This window comes from Eublepharis macularius, chromosome 13, assembly GCF_028583425.1.
Source record: "Eublepharis macularius isolate TG4126 chromosome 13, MPM_Emac_v1.0, whole genome shotgun sequence".
In the NCBI taxonomy this organism is placed as follows: Eukaryota; Metazoa; Chordata; class Lepidosauria; order Squamata; family Eublepharidae; genus Eublepharis; species Eublepharis macularius.
In genome coordinates this window covers 67,502,878-67,527,115 of record NC_072802.1, presented here as the reverse complement: position 1 = coordinate 67,527,115, position 24,238 = coordinate 67,502,878, and the positions used below count along the sequence as shown (strand labels likewise).

At 44.9% G+C, this 24,238-nt stretch overlaps 2 protein-coding genes across 2 annotated transcripts in view; both read right to left on the bottom strand.

Annotated features, from left to right (window-relative positions):
* Positions 1-5,731, bottom strand: part of DHX37 (DEAH-box helicase 37) — a 31,123-nt gene extending 25,392 nt beyond the window's left edge. The window contains exons 1-4 of the mRNA XM_054997096.1: positions 5,582-5,731; positions 4,309-4,478; positions 3,350-3,462; positions 897-1,212 (exon numbers count right to left, since the gene is read on the bottom strand). Of these exons, the coding sequence (XP_054853071.1) occupies positions 897-1,212; positions 3,350-3,462; positions 4,309-4,478; positions 5,582-5,684 (702 nt within the window). The 5' untranslated portion in view covers positions 5,685-5,731. The remainder of the gene's footprint in view (positions 1-896; positions 1,213-3,349; positions 3,463-4,308; positions 4,479-5,581) is intronic.
* A 4,194-nt stretch (positions 5,732-9,925) lies between these two features.
* BRI3BP (BRI3 binding protein) lies at positions 9,926-24,022 on the bottom strand. The gene is made up of 3 exons (XM_054995875.1): positions 23,816-24,022; positions 15,528-15,630; positions 9,926-13,136 (listed from the first exon to the last, which is right to left on the bottom strand). Exons 1-3 carry the CDS (start codon positions 24,020-24,022, stop codon positions 12,718-12,720), a joined length of 729 nt encoding a protein of 242 aa, XP_054851850.1. The 3' UTR covers positions 9,926-12,717.
* Positions 24,023-24,238: the final 216 nt, after the last annotated feature.

Genomic DNA, 24,238 nt, shown 5'->3' with positions numbered 1-24,238 from the left:
GTTGCATCTTATGAAGAGAGCTGTGGCTCTCAAAAGCTTATGCTACAATAGAGTTGGTTCGTCTTAAAGGTGCTACTGGACTCTTGTTGCATCTTATGAAGAGAGCTGTGGCTCTCAAAAGCTTATGCTACAATAGAGTTGGTTAGTCTTAAAGGTGCAACTGAACTCTTTTGCTATTTTGCTACTGCAGACTAACACGGCTAACTCCTCTGGATCTTTAACAATTCAGTGGCTCCGGCTTTCCGAAAAGGGCAGAAGACAGAGTGACACAGTTGCTGCAGTAAGTTACTGTTCATCAAACGGCTGTCTGGGGCAAAACCAAACATCTGACACAGACCAAATGCTGGGATACTTGGGGTCTGCTGAAATAATAGCAAAGCAGGGCGAGGGGCGGGGGGAATCTGAAGCAGCGTAGCAGTGGGTATGCATTTGATTCCCCTTCTTCTGTAAACTACTACCCTCCACTCATTTCCCACAGAATATGGCGTACATCTGAGCCCCCGTGCAAAACAAAGTGGCCCTGGGAAGGGAAGGAGGAAAGGCGGCTGCAGTGGGAACATGGCAGACAGAGGAAGGAGTCATCCCCCTCCCACTGGCCACTTCTCCACTTCAAACACCCCCCTCCCCTTACTGAAATGGCAACTAGATCTGTCCTAAATTCCGGAGCAGAAAACACTTGCTGCAATTCTGTGCAGAAAAGTATTTTAATCCATATTACGAAGCATCAAACCGTTTCACTAGGAGCGGCACAAGGAAGAGTGGATAGATACAAACGGTAATAGCACAATAAACATTTCTGATGAATTCTCACTGCAGGTGACAAGAAGAACCTGCTGCCTTCATCGTTCGTAACAGAGCAGGAATACATTCTTGGCATGCCTGCATTCCAAACTGACCTGAATCTCTGGAGATCTATCCACAGGGATGAAAACTGCAGGCACTGAGGAGGGCTTGGAAGGTGGACCACGTTGCTTTGGGATGCTGGGGGAAGCCGTGGCTGCATTCGTTGGCTGGAGTGGCACTGGAGTGGCACTCGGGATCACGGGGCTGGTTTTGCCTATCTGATCTTCTGGTTCTCCTTCCTGCGCACTTGAGCTTTCATCTTCCTCCTCCTCCTCAGACTCGACATCTGGTTCAAGTTTGCTTTTCTTGTTAGCACCCGCAACGCTCCTAATCCTTTCCGGACAGGAGGCCCTCACTTCCTGGATTGTCCTGAAAGACAACGACACACTGATGCACAAAGTAACTTTGCCAAAACACACGTAGGATTCTCACAGAATCAAGACCGCCTGAGAACCTGCTCCGTACCACCGCCTGGATCATAAGCCATACATAAATCAAATGCAAACCCCAAGTGTGCATCCAAGAACGTGCGCCTTCTCGCTGAACTGCATCACTTTCAGTAAGTCCAACAAACAGACCCCCCAGGTGGGAGTGGGGGGGGGAAGTGTTCATAAGATTCTGAACTTTCTGCCCCCAAGGCAGGACCAGGAACCTGCCACGCCCATCGAAAGCAGACTGCATACGGCAATGCATGCTGTACCACAAACGTGGAGTGTGCAAAACAAAAGAAATTCCAATAAAGTCCTGGAAGAGGACCTAAACGTAAAGAAGGAACTAATGTTTCATACTACCTGAAACACAGACCTGCCCTTGTTCAAGGATTCCTTAATTTCATTCATCTTCTTAATCATAATAGTCAAGTGGTTAGGTCATCAAGTTTTTGCAGATATCCCTAAAAGTTTATCAGGGGCTTCACAATTAGGTAGTCAATACCAACAGACAAACTTCTATGAAAAAGACAGCTCGCCCTTTGTTACCCATCTCCTGCAATGCAATGCAGAGCGGAATGTTGGACACACTCCGTGTGACCCACAAGACCCCACAACAGGCCCCAGATTCCTCTGCAACACACACGACTTCCTTAGAAGGCAATTTTGCACAAGCCCCTTAAAGTGTGGAACCCACTGGGTCTTGTGGCAGAACTATCTCAATTTGGTACGAACCTGATGCAAGTTTCGATAACAAGTTCCCTTTCTCCATTGTGACAACAATGGAGCTGCAGCTGGCCTCTCTTCATGGATTATATACTCTATGAATCCCATGCCTGAGCTTTTTGAGGGGCAGGGGAACACATCCTCCAGTCTCCACCGGCAAGTTTCTCCTTTTTTCTGGTGACCCATACAGAAAATATCTGATCTTTCACAGGCTGCGTCAAGCGCCATCAATATCAGGGCACTACACTGGCTCTATCTATTACCTTTCCATCCCACCTCCTCTTTTAAGGAGCTCGTGGTAGTGTGCATTGTATTCCCCTCTGAATTTTTATTTTCACAACACCCCTATGAAGTGGGTTAGGGCTCCAATAGCGTAACAGGTCCAAGATGACTCAGAGAGCTTTGAGGCAGAGTGGCGATTTGAACTCGAGCCTCCCAGGTCCTAATCCAGCACTCTAATTGCTACATCACACTGGGTTCTCATGAGTGCTTTTGCAGGGAGCGGCAAAGGGCCGTTCCGACACTTTGAGAACGGATCCAATTAGCAAATGGAAGACATGGAGAGAGAGCGGGTGCCACAAAGAGTGCTGTGAGAGGGAGGAAGTGCAAGGGAAATTAGTGAAGACCGTGGCTATATTATTTATTTATTTATTTATTTGATTTATACCCCGCCCTCCCCACAGATGGGCTCAGGGCAGCTAACAACATTAAAAAAATACATTAAAAGTCAAAAAACCATAAAATCAATAATAATTTTTAAAATGTCATTAAAATAGTCCAGGATCAGGCTATTTAAACAAATATTGGGAGTCCGTATATGGGCATAGCAGATGGCCGAGGGCAGCCCCAGAAAAAGTGGTGGTCTTAGATGGAAGGAGGACACCCGCTGGCACTCAGCCAAAGGCCCGGTGGAACATCTCCGTTTTACAGGCCCTGCGAAATGTAACAGGTCCCGCAGGGCCCGGATCTCCAGCGGGAGAGCGTTCCACCAGGCTGGGGCCAGGGCAGAAAAAGCCCTGGCCCTGGTTGAGGTCAGACGGATGTCCTTCGGGCCGGGGACCCCCAGGAGTTGCTTGTCTGCAGAGCGCAACACCCTGCAGGGGACGTAATGGAAGAGGCGGTCCCACAGGTATGCAGGTCCCGGTCCATGAAGGGCTTTAAACACCAACACCTTGAACCGGATCTGGAACTCCACTGGGAGCCAGTGCAACTGGCACAGCACAGGATGAATGTGCGCTCGGATTGGCGTTCCAGTAAGGACACGTGCTGCTGCATTCTGGACCAGCTGTAACTTCTGGGTCATAACACAACCATGACCAAACACAGGCAATCATCATGGGCCCATGTCTTACCGTTTCTGCTGGTACATGCGTTTCCCCATCCCTAGCTTAGATGTAGTATACAACAGCTTCATTTCAGTTTCTGGAGCCTGGACTTCACTCAGCTTTCTTAGCAGCTCGGCGCGCTAAAAATAAAACACACAAGAATAGCTGGTACCGATGAAACTGTAGTGCCGTGTATCAGTCCCGCAGAATATGCTGTGCTTTCAATGTTATCAGCTCTAGGGTTGCCAGTCCCCCACTGCTGCCCCCTGCCGCCGTTCACCTAGCCAGCAGGGGTGGGCGTGATGGGGAACTGACCAACTGTGTGGACGATACCTGGGAGGCACATGGCTGAAATGGACATGCACATTCCCACATCGCTAGAAAATGATGCCATTTGTGGAGCACTGGGGAAGTCAAGCCAGAGGCCAATTCTCTAAATATCGGCTCCAAAAACAAAGTATTGCAAGTATGCCCAATACTTAAGAAAGAGTTGCAAACAACTGCACTCTATGCTATCATAGCACTTCTATCTTTAATTTTTGCCATCTCAGAGACAGAAAAAAATAAAAGTTGGGAGGCAGATTTTTTTTTTTTTAGCAAACAAAAAAAGTGCATTATTTGGGCAGAAACTTTCTCATAATATGTAGGACTGCCTAAATGGCAGCAGGACAAGTACCTGGGGAGCTTTGAGGAAATAGCAACTCCAAGAAATGGTGCAGCCACCAAAAAGGCCCCATCTCTACTCAACACTTTCTTACTTCAGTGGGAAGGGAAATGGAGATCCGGGCCAGAGACGAAGATCTTAACTGGCAAGCCAGACCATACAGGAGGAGGCAGTAATCTACCCAAGCGTTTCATGTCATTTCTTGCACAGAGGACATATCTCATATGGAGCAGCTCCGAGCTGTTCACAACTAAGTAGAATGTGGCCTGATTTGCATGTGCAAATCACTCAATCTACCGCCATGCTTTCAAAACGCAAATACCTTCTCCTTTTTTTCCTTCTGCTCCAAAACCTTCTGTAGAAGTTTTTTCCTCTTTTTGCTCAGAGGTTTCTTTTCTGGGCCCTTCTCGGGCTCCCTTTTTCGACCTTTGGTTTTTCGTGACGGAAGCACCAAGGCGTTGCTTCCATCCACTCCTTTCAAGGAGGCTTCATCTGGACATGGGAGAGAAAGCTCAGTTAGGCTAACACAGCATCTAAGAGCATGCAGCATTATTGTTGAGCAGAGTCATTCATGGGGCTTGGCAGGAAGCTGTGGGCTCTTCCAACCTGGCTGTTGTGCGGCACTTGGGGTATATCAACAACAACAACATTTGATTTACATACCGCCCTTCAGGACAACTTAACGCCCACTCAGAAAAGTTTACAAATTATGTCATTATCATCCCCACAACAAACACCCTGTGAGGTGGGTGGTGCTGAGAGAGCTCCGAGAGAGCTGTGACTGACCTAAGGTCATCCAGCTGGCTTCAAGCAGAGGAGTGGGGAATAAAACCCGGTTCTCTAGATTAGAGTCCCGCGCTCTTAACTACTATACCAAATGCAGCCCACCAAGAACGTACGGAGGTCCAGCAGAACCTCAATAAGGCTACAGGTTTTCTTATCTGCTCAAGACTTTTAAAATATGGTGGTGGCGGCAAAATTGTTAAATACTATGATCATATTTGTGGAGTAATTCACAGTGCTGGTTTAGTTACATGGAAATAAATATGGGGGTTACTTTTTGTTACGCAATGAAAAGGCACTAGGCAACTGCTCACAATCTCTCTCAGTATTTCACCGGTCTTACTGCCTGGTGCAATTTAAGCCCTATGTTTGCACCTTAGCAAAGCACTGTGAGTCCACGCATCCATCTCTGGGATCACTTGGCTCAATTCAGCACAGCATAAAACCATGGTTTAATTGAACAAACTACGGCTGCTGCTGCATCTCTACATAAACTTATCGTTTTATTGGGCGCTCAGTGGAGTACAATGCCATACAGTCCTCCCTTCCAAAGCAGCCATCTGCTCCAGTGGAACCGACCTCTGTAGCCTGGAGACCCGTGATGATTCCAGGAGATTTCTAGGCTCCACCTGGAGGTTGACAACCCTATTAAAGGGGATCCCTTTCCATTATTTTTGTCACGCGCGTGGAAACGCCTCTAATAAAGTTAGGGAATAACGGCGTGCAAAGAAGTGATTATAGCTACATAGCTTAAGTAATAAGGGGGGGGGCACCCCACGCCTAGTTTAAATGCTCAACTGAGCCAAACTTACCCCCCAGTTCTAGCTGCACGGTCTCCTGGACCGGGACATCCTGCTGGCCGGATCCGCCTGGCAAACGCGCCTTCCAGTTATGCCGCTTACGAGCTTTCCCCATCGGGGTGCAGCTTAAGGGAGCCACCCACGTGGAACCCCCAAAAGCAAACAGCGGCTCCACTTCTGCTTTCCGGCCAGCCGCAAAGCACGCTGATCTCGCGAGAGTCGGGCAGAGGCCTGCAGCTATGGAGAGCGAGAGGGGCCAGCGAGAGCGAAAAGCGAAACGAATGCAAAAAAGAATAAACGAAACAAACAAAGTAAAACTTTTCAGGGGGAAGCAAGCAGCGCTTGTTTGTCTTACAAAAGCTGCCCCAGGTCAGAATTATATTCTTGTACCATCGGTGGGCACAGTCCCATAAGCGGGAGACAATAATGATAACAGCAATGCTTATATACTGTGCTTCAGGACAGATTAGTGTACCCTCAAGAGCTGTGATCACAGTCAGTGTTTTTATGTCCACGATGCTGAGAGGAGTGGCTTTCCCAAGGCCACCTGCTGAGCTGGTGGTAGCAGTGGGATTCAAACCAGCAGTGCTAGTTTGCAACCCAACCACGCATAACCAGTATGCCACAGCAGCAAGTCCTTAGTGCTTACTCAGAGCTGTGGTCAAAGTCAGTGTAGTATCATTATCCCCACAATACAGCTGGGGCTGAGGAGTGCTTACCCAAGGTTACCTGCTGAGCTTGTGGTAGAAGTGGGATTCGAACCTACAGAGTACAAGTTTGCAGTCCAGCCGCTTAACCGGTATGCCACAGCAGCAAATCCTTGCCAGCCTCCCAGTAAGGCCGGGACCTCTCCCAGAATTATAACTGATTTCCGGAATAGAGATCAGATCCCCTGGAGAAAATGACAGCTTTAGAGAGTGGACTCTATGACATTATGTTCTACCGAGGTCCCTCCCCTGACCCCCCCCCCCAAATCTCCAGGAATTTCCCAAACAGGAGTTGGCAACCCTACCTTAGGTAGCTCACCAACAAAATTCAGGCTGGAAGAGACAAGAATAGGGAGACCATGAAATTATTTAGCAAGGAGGCTTGTGACACCTTTTGCCAACACATGGATAAACTGGCATAAACCAGTAAGGAATAATGGCTTTCTAAAGCGCACTTCGGCCTATTGAGCCAATGTTTGATTGCTTTAAATCTGCATACATACAGATTCCAATGTATTTTCTTACTGGAGTCTTCATTAGAAACTCTTCTGATAAAGCACAGCCACCTTTAAGTCAGCTACTGAATGCTCAAGGAGCCTGAAGGGCTCCTGTTCTGTCCCAAGCTTTCAACTTTTCCCATATAAGTGTCTCAGGAAGATATACTATCAGAGCAATCCTAAAAAGTTACTCCCCTCTAAGCCCATGATTTCAATGGAATTAGACTAATTCTGGTATTGTCTTGTATGCGTATGTATTAAACTGCTGAGTTAAGATTTGAAGACAAATTTTGAGTTTCTAAATTGGTGTTGATTGATGATTGTCAGCTCATTGCAGATCTTTCCATCTCCTCACAGGTTTACCTAAGTTTTTCAACTTGCACCGCTTATTGGTCACTGAAAAGGAATCATTTAGATCTGCCTTTCACATACACTCTGCATAGTAAGGTAAAACTTACGATTGACTTGCTGGGACATCTGCTGTCACTTTGTAGTACCCTCTCACCATTTATGGAAGACTATACATTGGTAATTTTCACAGATTATAATGAATTGAGTTATAGGTACTGCCTTGGAATCCATTCAGGCTGACAGGTAGGATACAATACTTTGTTTAAAGAAACTGCACACTGTAAGGGAATTTTTTTAATGACCCCTAGTCTAAAGACCTATGCATGGGCATTATTGGAGCTGACCTTTCACAGAGAAGGCAAAAGCTTTTCTTTGTAAGCAGATTCCTTCTGACACAATTTAAAACACTGAACACTGCAGGTCAGGAAGCCCTATAGTAAGGACTCGTTTTGTTGTACTAAAGAATTACAACTACTATAACTCCCTCAGGGGGTTTACAGGGAGTTATAGTAGTTGCATTTCTGGATTACTCCCCCGTTCCACCGTTTGTATTGCTTCTTGTACTCAAGAATTAACCTTGGATACGCGGTTGGTCAGGAAGATACCCCAAACTCCTGTGTGACACCAAATATTTAGCATGTTTATATTACAGAGAGATTTTACTGTCTTGTCAGTCAGGCCCGTTTGGGTGCCACGTCCCCTGAAGAAATTGATTCTGAAGAATTGTTTGTATTCAGTTTTGTATAACAATTTTATCTTTTATTCTGTAAACAATTAGCTTTGAAAAGTATGTAAGATTCTCTGCTATGGCTGATCTTTATGCATTCGTCCTAACAAGGCACTGCATCTGGGCTTTATTTATGAAATAAAGCTCATATTTCTTCATTGATCACAGTTTGGTGTCTTAATTAATGGAGGATGACGGCTGTTAGGGAAAATAAATTAAAAGAAGAGTATTTTTTTAAAAACTTCTGTAACACACATACGCAAGGAGCACTGGGTTCACTGGTGAGCTATAGGAGTATTAAGTGTGCACCACTGTACAAGCGGCAAATTTCAAAGGCGGATGGACGGGTTATGGTGGGCCAGTCTTCCTTCAGGGAACCTTTTCCACACGTACTGGTCTTTTAGAAGAAGGAAACATAACTAAATTTCTGAGGAGCCCCCGAGTCTACCAGGGTGTAAAATGAAAGAGGCACCGGATGTTACAGTAAATATTTAAGCTTTAATTTTCACACCACCATAATTCAGTTGTGAAACTGGCCTACAAATACTCCACTATATAGAAGTACATTGATCTGGTGGTCAGATAATAAATAAAGGCATGAATGAATTACCAAAAAAAAAAAATGGCTTCATGACTACATTACACCAGTAGAATTTGTTTAAAGATCATAGGTTTAAACAATACATACACCATTTTCTTCTCAACACGATCATAATTTTAACAGAATATACAATTTTGGTATACAGACTTTTTTTAAAAAAAACTACCTAATACTTGAGATCAGATGTCCAAAACAGGATACGAAGTCACTATATTCAGTGCAGATAAACAGTTTACAATCAATATATTTTTCTGCTTGACAACAGAAAAAGACTGGTTTCTAATTGGCATTGTAGCTGAATAGAATTATCCACACACACACAAAAAAAGATTAAAGTCACATGCAGAACACAGTAAAACCTCATGTTCTTTAAAACAAAGAGGGGAAGGACCAACAGATTGATCATTAGCTGCCAAATACACAGGATTAGAATGGCTCTCAAGTCACAAGAAAGCAAAATCTACTTCATCGAAAAAACTACTGCAGGAACTGAGGAACCTTCCGTGCTTACTACACAAATAAGCTTTTTGAAAAGTAGATCACACCTGGAGAAGAAGTATGGTGTCAGCTACACCGGGTTTGGTACACTGTGCTTGAATATTCAGTATCCTATTTTAAAAAGAAGCATTACATTCAGAATAAAGCAACTGTTGTGATAGACAGTGATGATGGTATTTTTTTTCTATTTGTACGGACGGACCACAAGACTTTGAACAGCTGTCAGATCTTACGAGTAAAAGAGTGATAAACTGAAGACATAGCGGGGAATAAAGGGGATTTTTAAAAAAGGTTATCCTGCTGCATTATCAACTATTGCAAACCATCAGAAAGATCAAACAGTGAGTTCTTTCATGGAGTAGCATTAAATTGTCAAGAAACTGAAGTCAGCTCATTTATGAAAACACGAACAAAACATGGCTGTGCACGAGAATTCCTTCCTCACTGGTAAGTGTGAACACTTACATGTATGCTCACATAGGTCGAGAGATGAAATGTTCCTGATTTCCCAACTATGGTTGGAAGGGAGCATGTTTGTTCATTTGCACGTGGAACTCCCTCGTGCTTCCTTTTATGGTTTGCTTTATATTTACACTGGTGTTAACCAGGGTTAATGCTAAGCACTGTTAAAAAGACAACCATGGTCAATATTAACCATGGTTAGCACCAATACATACTGCACCAGGGTTAAACTAAACATGGAAGGGAAGAAACCACCTACCTGCACCTTCCTTATCTGCTGACCATGGCTAGGAAATGAGGAGTGTTATACACACATTGTCCCATGATCATACCCTTCAGTCATGAACTTTCTGAGTTTGCTTCTTATTCCCTCTACAAGATGAATGCAGAAAGGCACCTTGCAAAGGAAAAGAAAATTATGTACAGGGATTTGAAGTTGCTAAATCTGCCTTTCTCTGCTACCCAGATCAGGGACTGACGGCAGCAGCCCCAGGTGAGTCACTTTGGCCTTCAGTAAAATGGCGCTAAAATGCACTCTCCTCTGAAGGGTCTCTAGACATTCAAATACAGCAGCAGCACAAAGCAGAGAGACAGATCTACTGTCCCTGGGATGAGGTCAGGAAGAAAAGCACACAAGCGCCAAACCAATGGCCAGCTATGAGGGGTGGGGGTGGGGGGTGGGGGTTGTTGCATATGATACAGCACTGGAGAAATTTTACCCCAACATCACATTTACTTTCAAAAGCGTAATAGCTGCACTCTGCAATAATGGCCAGAGCATTTTTCAAGTACATCGGACAATTGTTTGTGCTCCTGTCTAATTTTAAACAGTCTATATAGTTATACAGGGAGGGTGGAATACTACGAAGGATACATCTAATTGGCCAGTTTTGCATACGCTGTTTAGTGCATGCACACTTATTTACATCGACATCTTCCTTCGCCGCCGCCACCTTATATAGTGAAATGCTTTTTGTATAAAAATATATATACATTCTTCTTGCACTGCTACCACGGCAAGAAGGGTGCGCCTCAGAGATGCTTCTTAATCTAAAGGAAATCCAGTGCCTCACCTATTTTTTCCCAACAGTAGAGCTTCCCCTTGGAATATCTGATTGCCAGTGGGGTGGTGGGGAGGCACACTTATAAGCCAAGTTTTACCATATGCAGAAACAAATAAGATACCTATTGTTTCCTTTAAAAATATTTTCAAATGCCAGTACTGTCAAAGAAGCAATTAAAGAAAACCCTCCATTCTATTAAACATAAATAATGAAATGTGGTTTCATCTTATGGAAACAGGAAGGCAGCTGGTGAAATCCTGTCCACGGGAGAAGACAGTGTTTCAGAATCTACCTTGCTTCTCCCAAGACAGCACGCTTTTTAATGTTGTGATTTTTAAACATATTTAAAGGGTGGTGGCGGTGAGAAGAGTAATTGGCTTGGTAGCAAAAAAGAGCCGTTTCCTCTGCTGAGAACTTTTGCTCTACCTCATCGCTATTTCAGGGGCGTTTTTCATAGCGCACATCCAGTGTTATCTTGACCGCCACTGCCTCATAATGGCTGAAACCCTTCGGCTTCTTAACACCAACACACTCCCCCCCCCCGAAGTTTCCTCTATCTTGGGGTATGCCAAAAGTGCACCACGTTAATCCTGGAATGAACTAGCTAGCAAACATGAGCAAGGTTATGCTTCTATAAAAAGTTGTCAAAAGAATACAGCCGCTTCAGTGATCTCCGACACTTTGAATACTGATCAGCAACTAGCTTTACTGGTGGGTCTCTCTTGAGGGGGGGGGTGATAATGTTGATAGCCAGTCGTGCACCCCCTATCCCCTAAAGCAGACTGCCAATAAGACCCTGGCCACAACGGCTGCGGGGTGTGCCTCTTGAGGAGCACGGCTCCTCTCTTCAGTTCGGTAGGTTGAATGCGACTGGCCTCTCCAAAGTCCTACTACAGAGAGGAAATGGACTTAAAGCAAAAAAGCACCACAGGATCCTGAAGGTATTATTGTTTTTTTTTAACTTATTGCCGCTTATTGGTCCTGAGAAAGATTTCAGCAGCAATCTCTTTGCAAGTTACTTTATCTGCTGCTTAAAAAAAAAAAATTCGGTCGCCCAAGGGTCCTGAGGTTTATCTTCCTTTTTTTGTTTTTTTAAGACAATGCATAATTTATCTTTAAAATTACTTCTGCTTCGAAAATTACTTTATTGCAGAGGCCGACTGTACACTGCCCGTCTTTCAGCACTGTGCGCCACTTAGCTCTTTCTCAGACATTTGTATTTAGTCAGGTTAAAGGTTTTTTTCCTAATTTTTGGTGGTGACCAAACATCCCCAAGCTCGGTTAAAATCATTGGTAGTTATACAAGAGCATAACCAGTGCCTTTTGCTACCACAGAGGAGGGCAAATTTCACAGGAGGTATTCCTGGTTGCTCACACCCTTATCCCTCGATCAACAGAGTTCCCGCATGTGTGAATCTTCCCACTCACCACAATGGAGAGAACAAAAAACCTCCTCCAGAGAAGTGAACCCGAGGAAAAACTTGACTGTTCTGTGCACGAACTGGAACTTTCTATTTATATTCCATCAGGGCTTGTCTCTGCTGTAATCAGCAAAGGTTATGAGTTGAGGGAGGCCACAAGAAATTCAAGTTCTTCTTTTTGGCTTTAAAGGGCTTTTCATGTCCAGAGGATGGCCACTAAAAGCCATGGCGAGTCATGTTTTTTTTCTAATCTGACTGGAAGAAACCTCTTCCTCTGCGATTATATGAAAAGGCAACTTGAGGCAATGGGAGTGAGTCACCAGCGACAGAAAAATGGTCACAATTTCACAGAAGCAAACAAAAAAGACACATAACGAAAAGCTGACCCCCCCCCTTCTACCCCCAGCAACATTTCTTAACAGAAACTTTTGGCAGAATTCTTCAAGCGTTCTTCCTTATTTTAAAATGTCGAATCTGCATAAAGCTCAGTTGTATTTCTAGTAATTTTAAACAGACTACTCAATACGCCTTTATAAAAAACATTTTACAAAACATGTTCTTAAATGTGCGGAGAAAAGTAAGCGGATAAAATTCTACTCATGGAGGAAAATCGCTGAATATACAGCTAAAGAATCTTATCTTACAAGCATAATTTTTGTATTTCTTCCAGTGTATAAACTACTCTTTAACACCTAACATCTTAATGTTGCACATAGTTTACCCCGGTGTCGGCTTGTGGCTTTGAAACGTTTCATGAACTAGAGAGAGTGCTTAGACACTTCCTAGAGAGCTGGTGTCAATGGGAGCGAGACCTTGCATTTCACTGGTCGCCGCCTCTATCCATGTTCTCTATCACCCTAGAAAGGCGTATGTTCAGGAGCCTGATTTGACTGTCAAGATGATCAATCTTCTCCTCGAGGGTGTTGTGGCTGTTCCTCCTCCAGTAAAAGCCAACCGGCCCAGTCATGAAGTAGACTGCCACAACAAAGCACAGAGGGAGGACGGCATGCTCCGGCTCGCCTTCATACTTCTGGAGGATGTACACGCAGGAGAGCGCAAAGAGGGCAACTCTCACGATCCAGAAAAACCGGCCGCACAGCACGTGCAACAGATAGAAGAAGAACCCAAGGAAGAGGGAAAGGAACCAGTAGGCGAGCAAGATGGCGCCGATGAGCAGCAGTGCACGAGTGGGGTTGTTGGCGACAGCTCCGGGGCTGAAGTAATGGGTCAGGTTGGAGGCTGAAAAATTAACGGAGAAAAGCGGTGTCAGATACAATCAGAACCCAGAGCTGTAAAGATGGGCAATATTAAAACCAAAATAAATACTTAATTTACACATTACGAGAAGCATAGTGAGTAAAGTAATACAAGAACTGGATGACCCCATGACATCCCCTGCAGGGCATTGGTGGTCCCCAGTCCGAAGGGCATCCGTCTGGCCTCCACCAGGGCCACGGCTTTTTCTGCCGTGGCCTCAGCCTGGTGGAACGCTCTCCCGCAGGGCCTGTAAAACAGAGATGTTCTGCTGGGCGTTTGGCTGAGGACCAGCGGGTGTCCCCGCTCTTCCACCTAAGACCACCACTTTTTTCCTGGGACTGCCCTCAGCCATGTGCTATGCCCCTATGTATACCTATATACGGACTCCCGGCTGTTTATTTAAGTGACCTATGGATATGGCGCTTGGACTATTTTAATGACTGTTTTAAGATTATTACTTTCATAGTTTTATGATTAATTTATTGTATTTTATTAATGCTGTGAGCCGCCCTGAGCCCATTTGTGGGGAGGGCGGGGTATAAATCAAAATAAATAAAATAGTTTAGAAGAGGAATAGTTTCCAAAACAGAAACTAAGCACTAGCTGACCCTAACAGGGCACAGCAACAGGACTACAGACAACATTTCTCTACTGTCATCAATTTTCAGAGTGTTTTACAGAGCAGGGCCAGTTAACACATGAACAGTGCAATCCTAAACAGAGTTATGCCACTCTACACCCACTGAAATCAATGGTCTTAGACTGGTATAACGCAGATTAGGATTGCACTGTAAGTCTGCTTTCACACATATTGGATAATGCACTTTAGCAATCATTTGCAAGTAGATTTTTCTGATTCACACAAGAAAATCCACCTGCAAACAATCGCCAAAGTGCATGAATAGGGTATTATCCAACATGTACGCAAGCAACCGCAAACAAAACAGGTCTCTGCCTCAAACAGCCTGCAGTCCATTCTGACTCTTTGCTTGGCCTCTGGGAGTGCCTGCTATAACACATTTCTATTTACTGCTACAAGTCCCAGAAACTGTAAAAAGCAGTTGTGATGGACAGGAGGCTATCCTGACCCTAAAAAGCAAAGCAGCCAATCAGCTATTTAGTACTTCATCCCACAGGAATACTGTTTCAGCATCCAATCCCGTTCAGGGTGGGGGTACTGAACTCTGGAGGGAAAGACACCAGCTGGCTATCTCAAGGCTGCCTTTGCAAGACAGCAGATGGTTTAAAGGGCAGCTCTGCCTGGTAGCACTCTACTTCCAGAAGGGGACAGAGTGCGTGGTTTTGAGGCCTGTCTCTGGTACAGATTTACAGTGCAATCCTATGCAGAGTTACTCCTGTCTAAGCCTACTGAAGTCAATGGGCTTAGTCTGGAGTAACTCTGCATAGGATTGCAATGTTAGTCTGCGTCTTAAGAAAGGGCAGGCTTTGAAGCTGGAACTGTGTGTGTGCACACAAGGATCTGGCCTAGTCAGTCAGTAAAATTCTGTTAGTAACTTAAATTTAACTTAAAGGACCTGAGGTATAGCAAGCTGCATAGCAATCGCTCAGCATCACTTCCGAGCTTCAAGTCTGCACTTCCATATGGTGAAGGGAATTTAGCATCAAACCTGAAACGGAGTTTAAATGCCTCACTTTCCCCACTGACTGTTTTTGGGAAGCTTGTGCTGTTAAAAGTGTCTTTTAATTCCCTGTACATAAATAAATCATTGGTATTTTTACCTCAGCGATCTGTGTTCTAGTTGCCCATCACAAAACTTCCCTAACAACATGGTCATAGATCCAGAGGAGTTAGCCGTGTTAGTCTGTAGTAGCAAAATAGTAAAGAGACCAGTAGCACCTTAAGGACTAACCAATTTTATTGTAGCATAAACTTTCGAGAGCCACAGCTCTCTTCATCAGATGCATGACAAAGAGAACTGTGCATCTGACCAAGAGAGCTGTGATTCTCAAAAGCTTATGCTACAATAAAGTTGGTTAGTCTTTAAGGTGCTACTGGACTCTACTATTTCCCTCACACCAGTGAACCTTAAAGCCTTGATACCTGCTACCCTATATTTCACGTGGTGGGAAAAGATTTATTTTAAAACGGGCCAGTCTCTAAAATCTTAGGAGGCTGTGTGAGTCCCCGTGCTTTGAGGGAAACTCATGAGTTTTTATCTGAATTGATGCTGGCTTGACTACTATCACTGAATCAATTTAAAATAACTGCAAGTCCTGATTTTCCTCGAGTGCTCTCATATTTAGTGGACTCGGTAAATGCTAATTATACAATATCTGAGCTTTTTAAAAAATAAGCCCCCTCTGCTGGCCACGGCTTCTAGACGACCATCAGCCTCCACTCTTCACACTTACCATCAATCCCAAGAACATCCAGAAGGTCTGTCCATATTCTCCAGAATGTTTCCACGAGAATATCCACACCATACACGAACCGCTCCGTCAATCGGGAGAAGAACTGCAAAAGCAGAGCCATAGAGTGGAACAGTTTTATTCTCTGGATGGCATCTGAAGAATTTATTACACTAAGTCTTATACCATTCTTGTTAAACCTCAAATCAGAGGAGCGCAGATGCAAAGCGTTAGGAAGGAACTGACAGATGTTGATGGTAGAGCTTAATCATCAAACGACCGACTTCAACGGTGGACTGACTGCCAGCGTTGCGTAGTGGCTAGGAAGTCCGACTAAGAATTAGGGCGCCAGGGTTTAAAACTCCACTCAGCCACAGATACTCACAGCACAGATAGTTGAGGGGACGTTAAAACGGGGTATAAAGTGACCTACAGGGGCTCTGTTAGATGGGAAGCCATATTGGTGTGTGGTAGAACAGCCGGATGAATCCAGTGGCACCTTAGAGACCAACAGCGGGTGCCAGCGGGTGTCCTCCTTCTTCCATCTAAGACCACCACTTCTTCTGGGGCTGCCCTCGGCCATCTGCTATGCCCGTATACGGACTCCCAATATTTGTTTAAATAGCCTGCTCCTGGACTATTTTAATGATTTTTAAAAAATGATTATTGATTTTATGCTTTTGTGATTTTAATGTATTTTTCAATGTTGTTAGCCGCCCTGAGCCCATCTGTGGGGAGGGCAGGGTATGAATCGAATAAAATAAATAAATAATAAAACAAGATGTTCAGAGTGTAAGCTTTCAAGAGTCAGAGCTCCCTTCTTCAGACACGAGTCGGTTGACAGTTGATGGGCTCTGTTGACAATACGTTACACAAAATGGGATCTCATTGATCCTTGCACTTGTGATGACCTGCTAGTCCCCCTCTGGGTCCAGTCACTCTCCAAAGTCTTAACTAGGGCTCTCCCCCACTTCTGTTGCCTGACATTACTGCAGCATGAAATGTGGGGATCACATGTGACCTAACACTCAGCGGTAGGCACAGCAGTGAGCTGCCTTCTAGGGCTTTGGTGGGAGTTACCAAAATTTAAAATTCTGGAGATGTAGCCATGCATGACTCCGGCAGCAAAATTAAGCAGGAGTCCAGCAGAACCTTCATGACACACTTTTACAAACCAGAGCATCAGTAAATTACTACGTGACAAGTCCTAAGCAAAGTTAGATAAGCCCAAGCCCACGGAAACCAATGGGCTTCAGCATGTTGGCGCTACATCAGCTATACAAAACATTTCAATATTTACATCCTTTCAAACTCACAGCCAAAATTTCATTTAGGGGATGCTTTGTTTACTTTCACTGAAACAAAATTTATTAAATGCCCGTGAGAAATAAGCTCTCCATGTAACTCTTGCACACTCACAGAAAATCCCAACGTTCCCACAACCAATTTGTTAAGATTTGCAAGAAAAGTTAATGACATGCAAATGACACTCCTATCGTTTGCAAATAACTGCAACTTCTGGCAAGACATGCTGCAAAGTATCTTGGGAGGGGAAAGTTAGGTTAAGTTTTAACATGCTTCTGTGATGCCCTCCGGCAGTAGGGGAATGTCAAACTGCGGGGGGGGGGGGGAGCAGTCCATCATACAAAAACAGGCACTGGCTCTTTAAATGCCCTGCAGTTTTATTTCAGTCTTCTTTGTACATTAGTGGCTTCTGGCCACTCCACCTAGACACACCACAGCTCACAAGGGGGCTGACCTTCTCTCCAACCTGACTTGCTTCCCAAGGCTAACCCTTCTGTCCTCCCTTTCTTCCCCCTTTCTGCTGCCCCCAAGCTTTGTGAAATTGCTGAGGCTTCCTCAACTTAAGCTGTCTTCCATTCCCATTTGGCTCTCAGAGCATCAGCAATTCTACACAAATCTCTCTCAGTCTCCCATACTTAGTACTCCTTCAGTGTGCAAATCATGTCTCCTACCTCATCAACTCTTATCACTCTCTTCTGTTCAATTTTACCTGTTACCTGCCCTACTCACCTGTTCTCCTCCCACCTTGGTCCCTGTGGATCTTCTCCCATGCCTGGAAAAAAACCTTCCTCCTCTCATTTCATTTTATACTTCATATCCTCTCCCCTTTAAGTCAACCTCTCTCTTTCCTCAGCCACGTCGGCTCTGCCCTGTTGGCTTCTCCCCTTAAGATTACCCCACACCATCATCACTACCCTATCCGTTTTTAGTCTCTAAGCACTCCCATTGCTTGTCTTGCTTGCCACACTGGAGACCCTTTGAACATGGGTTACATCATCTCTTAGCCTGTATTCTGACCAGCACATCAACTACTGGTGTTAACTATTCAACAGCAGGGTTATACAACTTTGGAAAGAGCAAGCTGGAAAGAAAAACCCGCACGGATGCTTGCAAATCTTAAGGAGCCTTGAAAGTTTAGTGAGATGAGATGATGGTCAGCAAGATTATCCCAAGGATGATTTGACCATTATTACTGGTGGGAAATGGAAAATCCCTGGGAAAATGAGGTTCACTCTGCAGGGTGGATTTGATTTAAATCATGATTTAAGTAACTAGTCAGTAAGATTAGATTTAAATAATGGTTTTCTACATAAAGACTCCTCGCGCTTAGCTTCTTGTGCAGATCTGTTCTACTCCCAACGTTGAATTTTTTGAAACTTAGCACTAAGAGGTAAGGGGACTGGTTCTGTGTACAAAGATTTGCAAAGAAACAATGGGATTAAGGTCTTTTCTCAACTGTGTATGTTTATTTTATAACCTTTTTGCTGTGAAGAAGAGACATGTAATCTCTGCAGGCAGAAATTCACAGTTTTATAATCTTACAGAAACCTCTGGAAGAGCATGACATTGTGAATGGATTAATGGAATTCGTTTACCAAAAAATTTAAACATTGCTTGAATATACAGCCTCAGGCTACATCATTAAAAACTAATCCTTATTTCATGATGATAACTTTTGGGCTATAATGTATGTTAAATAGAAAACTATTTAGATAGAATTTTCCTCAAAAAAATTTGTTAAAAAAAATCCAATTTAAATTTAAAAAAATGATTTTTTAAAAAAAACACTGATCTTTATCCACCCTGTTCACTCTCTATCCACCCAAGAAAAGGGGGCATATCTGATGCCGTACATGAGCCAATGATTATTGTTAGGGCTGCTGCCTTGACTTCTCATTTGTTATGGGTAAGAGGCAAATGGCTTCAAAGGAAACAGTCAGATAATTGTGAAAACAGCTCAAAAATTCTGTCTGGTGCATTCGGGAAAAGAAATTTTTATCATGGGAGGACAAACACATCTGGACTTCACTGTCGAGAAGAGACTAATTTTTAATATCTCCAGATGACCACCATAAAGAGGAGTGGGGCAAAATGTTGTAAGACTCGGTAAGAGAACTTTGGCAGACGTTTTAGACACTCTGCCCAAAGAAGGGATTGGCTCCACAGCCATCTACGCAACTGGAAGGATGAAAACAGCTTGTCAGTTTGGGAAAAGGTATACAGTGTCCCATGAGTGGAGCAGACAGCGACAGCTTTCCTTCCTCCTGCCATTCCAAGCTGGGTGTTGTGTGTATGGAGGGGAATGCTGAGGCCGCAAGGTAACTTCGTGTCTAAAACAGTATTTCTTTTTTCTGTTTTATTTATCAGAAACTAGCAACAACGCCCGTTGTGTGACAAAATACAACAGGCTTCAGAAAAGTGATCTGGCGGACAACGCGCCTACGTGAAGATGAATTCATATTCTGCTCTTCTTCCCCTCAGTGCTGTCCCGCTCTGGCCTGGGGACTGCTGCAAAGCATCCGCTTGCTGCTGCAAGGGGCCCTGGTGAATCGACGGCCTGGGCACTCCTCCCAGCGGCAAGTGGGCGCTGAGGGGAGGAGTGCTTAGGCTGTTGATTTGGTGCCCCCCCCCACAACAGCAAGCGGCCGCATCACAGCAGCCTGGAGGCCAGAGTCATCGGCAATGCACCTTCGTGAGGATCGTCAGCAACGCGCCTGCACGAAGATAAAAAGTGAGTCGTCATCAATACGGCTTGCCTTTTATATAGGAGGATGGTATCCTTTTGCAAGCTTCAGTTTCCTAACCTCATCTGTGCTGGCGTTTTTTGAATAGAATGCGCGTTAGAGAAATAAACTCCTCTGCTTAAAGGGTTTGTGAGAGACTGCATTACATCTTTAGCTGCTCAGCTGCGCTATGCCCATGGTAACCCTCCTTGGTGACCCCCCAAGCGCTGGGAAGATTTCAGGGAAAGTAATTTAACCTTGAGGTGAAAGCAGATTCCCTACCGCAACCTCTCCAAAGTCTCAGGAAGCATTTTGAGGGAGAAGAGGGAGGAATCTCTCAAGGGGCGTGTGTTTCCTTCAAACCTCGGGAATCCGGCCAAGGAACTTAGCTCTCATGGCTACTCACTGTCTAGAGGAAAGTAACAGATGAGGGGGAGAGGGGAAAAGACCAGCTTAGGATACTGCTACAGCTCACCACATGCTTCAAAATGCACATGGTCAGACAGTCAGAAGCTCATGCAAAACACACCCAGTGCCGGGCTCAACTTATGCCCTCGAGTGCTGAGAACCTGCAGTTTGAGACACACCCGCCAAGAGGGCAGCCGGAGGCATTCTGTTGCTTTGACTCACACATGTCATCTCCTTCAAAGCCTTGGAATAGTACCCGAGGGCACCTTCCTCCCATCTAACCTCTGGGAGGTCTCCCTTTGCACCACTTCTTCCTGCAGCTGGTTTCCAAGACCTGCGCTTTGAAAAGATTCCCAGAGAGCTGCTTGTGAAGAAGGGGAAAGAGAGGGGCATGTTTCCCTCGTGCCCAAAGGGGAAAGAATAAACAAGGTCTCCTCCGCTATTAATGATAAGCATTATTTCATTCTAACGTATCGTTTATCAGCTCATTGTCAGAAAACTGCCAAACAGTCCACCCTCTGCCCCGCCACTTCCCTTCTCTACACTGTAGCTTTATTTTTGGAAATATGACCTTTCAGTTGCTGTTTCAGGGCACAAGAGAAGGAGGGTGTAGGTGGCAGGATCTCTGGAAAGAATTTCACTGCCAAGATCTGTAGTCAAACAGCACTTCCACGCAGGGAGTACACAGAAAGCATCCATTGAAGTAATTCATTGGCAGGATAAGATAAGCAAGTACTGCCAAAGGATCCTTCTTGCCAAAGGACAGACAAGAAAGTCACCTGTCAAAGGCAGAGATGCCCCAAGGGCTGAAGTAAGGTCATCGTTTGGAATTTATTCTTCCTATACCCCCACAAAGCCCTCAAGTTCCACAAATCTTCTCCTGCTATATCTGAATCTTGTGTTTTCTTCTAAGAACAGAAACACCCCCAGCCTCCCAGGCTGAACGTTCAGTGCCTCCACTTATACAGGCAACACACAATGCCTCTTATACCTCTCGAGAGTAGACTTCTTCCTCTTGCACCTCTGAGGGATGTAGCAATGCCTCCGAGGCACAGAGGTTTCCTATTTGTGCATAGAGCAGTTCAGCAGATATAAGGTCCATGCAGGACTGAAGCCACACCGTTTGAAACCCTCCCCTCCCCCCACCCAACTGGGCACGGTAAGAATCAAATCCGGGATTCTCAATATGCAAAACGTGTGCTTTACCACTGGGCCACAGCCTCTGTCCATGACTCACGCAAACCTTGTGTAACAGCAGCTTCTGGGCTGTTCTTTCTGTTGAAACACGTGCATTGCAACAGTTAAGGGAGGCGCAGCTTTGGTTCCTTCCTTTGCATTTAGTAGCGCTGTCTCACTCTCTCTTTTAAAAAGAGAAGTCACTGACCCGATACTCCTTAGGATGGGCTGAGTCCTCGATAGGCATTAGTCTGGCAAAGGCGATTGTGACAGATACTGGGTGGCAGCCAGCGATAAGGACAGTTTCCCTCATCATAACAGATAAACTATTCAATGAAGAATTTTTGGCAAGTCACACAGAAGTGAGGGAGAACAGTGCCTGCAAAGCCCCTTACACGGGTTGGAGTGGAGACATTGCTAGTTAAGATCAAAGTCTGCTTAATCCAGCATTCTTTGCTAAAGTCTCAGCAGGCAACAGGCAGCCTTTCCAGTAGTTCACAGCTGGACCTGGGCCTATTTTCTACTCCCCCACCCCCATACTCTGCTATACTACGAGTGATTCTGCACATGTTGGATAATGCACTTAATGCTCTTTTTAGATCATTTGGAACGGATTTTTTTGTGTGCGGAACAAAAAATCCACCTCAAACAATCGATAAAGTGCATTGAAAGTGCATTATCCAACGTGTGCGGAATCAGCCCACATCTGTTCACGTTTGACATACAGAGATGAGCACTTTCTTCCTCCCATCCCACTTATTAACTTCATAAAAATACATATTTATTAAGTTTACTGGGTAGCAAATTGCCTTATGCTGGTTATGTTTTATGTTGCTTGCTAAAACTAAATGAACTGTAGAGAAAAGCAGAAGACTAATTAGTGCTGTGTTTTTTTCAAAGCATTGCCCTGCACCTATCTTCTGCAAGAACTTAACATTCACACTTAAGTTTTATACAAGATCTCCTTAGTACATGAATTTAACCTTGGAATCCTGCATAGCACCAGGGCTTTTTTTCAGCTGGAACACGGTGGAATGGAGTTCCAGAACCTCTTGAAAATAGTCACATGGGCTGGTGGCCCCGCCCCCTGATCTCCAGACAGAGGGGAGTTGAGATTGCCCTCCGTGCCGCTAAGCAGCACAGAGGGCAATCTCAACTCCCCTCTGTCGGGAGATCAGGGGGCGGGGCCACCAGCCCATGTGACTATTTTCTCCAAGGGCAACCCACTGAATTCCACCACCTCTTTTCCCAGAAAAAAGCCCTGCATAGCACCAACTTCAGTAGACATGGTACAAAATTTCTGAAAAGTCCTGTAAGTTCATGTTACAAACTTTAAAATATAAACTTTAGTACTTTCTAGAATAACGCCTACTCCGTTTAAATTTCATACAACATCTGCAAACACCTTCAGTAGGTACCCTGGCGAGGCAGCACAGAAATTTTTCTAAATTAATAAATACTCTTTCAAAAGGATAATATGAGCGCTGTTAAAATTTCTATAGAACGCCTACTCTTTTTTAAAATTAAAAACAGCACCTAGCTATCAAACCCGCACTATTTTCCGAAGTTTTCTACAGCTCCCATGTCATACAAACCCTCACTTTCAATGAAGATAATGTTTTGTTCAATTTGCTCCGTTCTGATAAAAAGGCACTACACAGATTTAATTCCTTTTAATTAGGACCAAGCAAAGGGACACAAAACATTGATATACATGTTTGCTTGGTCCTGATACAAAAGACAATACATGAATGTAATGCCTTTTTATTAGTACTAAGCAAACAGACTGCAAACACTGATATTTTATTTTGCTTATTGATAGCCTGCTTTTCTCACTGAGACCCAAGGCGGATTATACAATGCAACTGAAATATAATGCAATTGCTTAGTCCTAATAAAAAAGGCAACACATGAATTTAATGCCTTTTTATTAGGACCAAGCAAATGGACCCAAAACATTGATATACCTATCAAAGACTTACAGAATGTGGGGCTGTGCAAAGCTTCAGTAAATAGTCTGCTATCTAGGTGCTGCTTGTATTTTTTTTAAAAAAGTGTGGGAGCTCTATAGAACTTTTAACAGTGCTAATATAGAAAAATGTATTTTTCTATAGAACGAAAGAAAGAAAAATAATAACTTAGACAAAATTGAAATCAGGGAGCTCTCCTAAGTTGGTCTACTCTGAAGCAAGACCCGTTTTATTCAGCGGGGCTTACTCCCAAGAAAGTGTTCTTTGGACTGTAGCCTTGCAGTGCAATCCTATGCAGACTTACTCCAGTCGAAACCCATTGATTTAATGGAATTTTTAGAAGTGCTAATATCACATGCCCTTAGAAAGAAAAAAAAAATTATTAACTTGGAAAAAAATTTAAATCGGAGCTCTCCTAAAGCAGGTCTACTCTGAAGCAAGATCCGTTTTATTCAGCGGGGCTTACTCCCAGGAAAGTGTTCTCAGGGCTGTAGCCGTACAATGCAATCCTATGCATGCTTACTCCAGTCTAAACCCATTGATTTCAACAGAATTTTTAACAGTGCTAATAGCATGCCCTTTAGTGCGATCCTATGCTGATTCACGCCAGTCTAAGCCCATTCATTTCAACGGGCTTGGACGGGAGTAACCCCGCACGGCCGCAGCCCGCCCCTGGCCTCCCTTCCCGCGCGGCCTCCTCCGGGCTCACCTTCTGCAGGGCGCGCACGTTCTCCTCGCCCAGGAGGCCGCTCACGCCCTGGTAGACGCCGTTGGCCGCCCGCCGGAGGCTGTTCTGCTTGTCGGCGCCGCGGCTCCGCGCCGACCAGGCCCCGGGCCCGGCCAGCAGCAGGAGGCCCAGCAGCAGGAGGCCGAGAGGCGGCCGGCGCCAGCGCGACCCGTCCCGAGCGCCCGCCATGACTCGCCCGCGCCGTTGCTAGGGGCAACCGGGCTGCGGCCTAGCCCGCCAGCCTCGGCGCCGCGCTCACCTCCACAGCCTGCCCGCGGCCGCTCTTTCCCGCCCGAGCAGCGCCCCCTCACGGCAGCCGCGGCTCTCCTCCTCAGCGCCGGGGTGAGCGGGCTGCGCGCCGCCGACACGGGTCTCCTCCTCAGTCGTCCTGCATGGAACAACGAA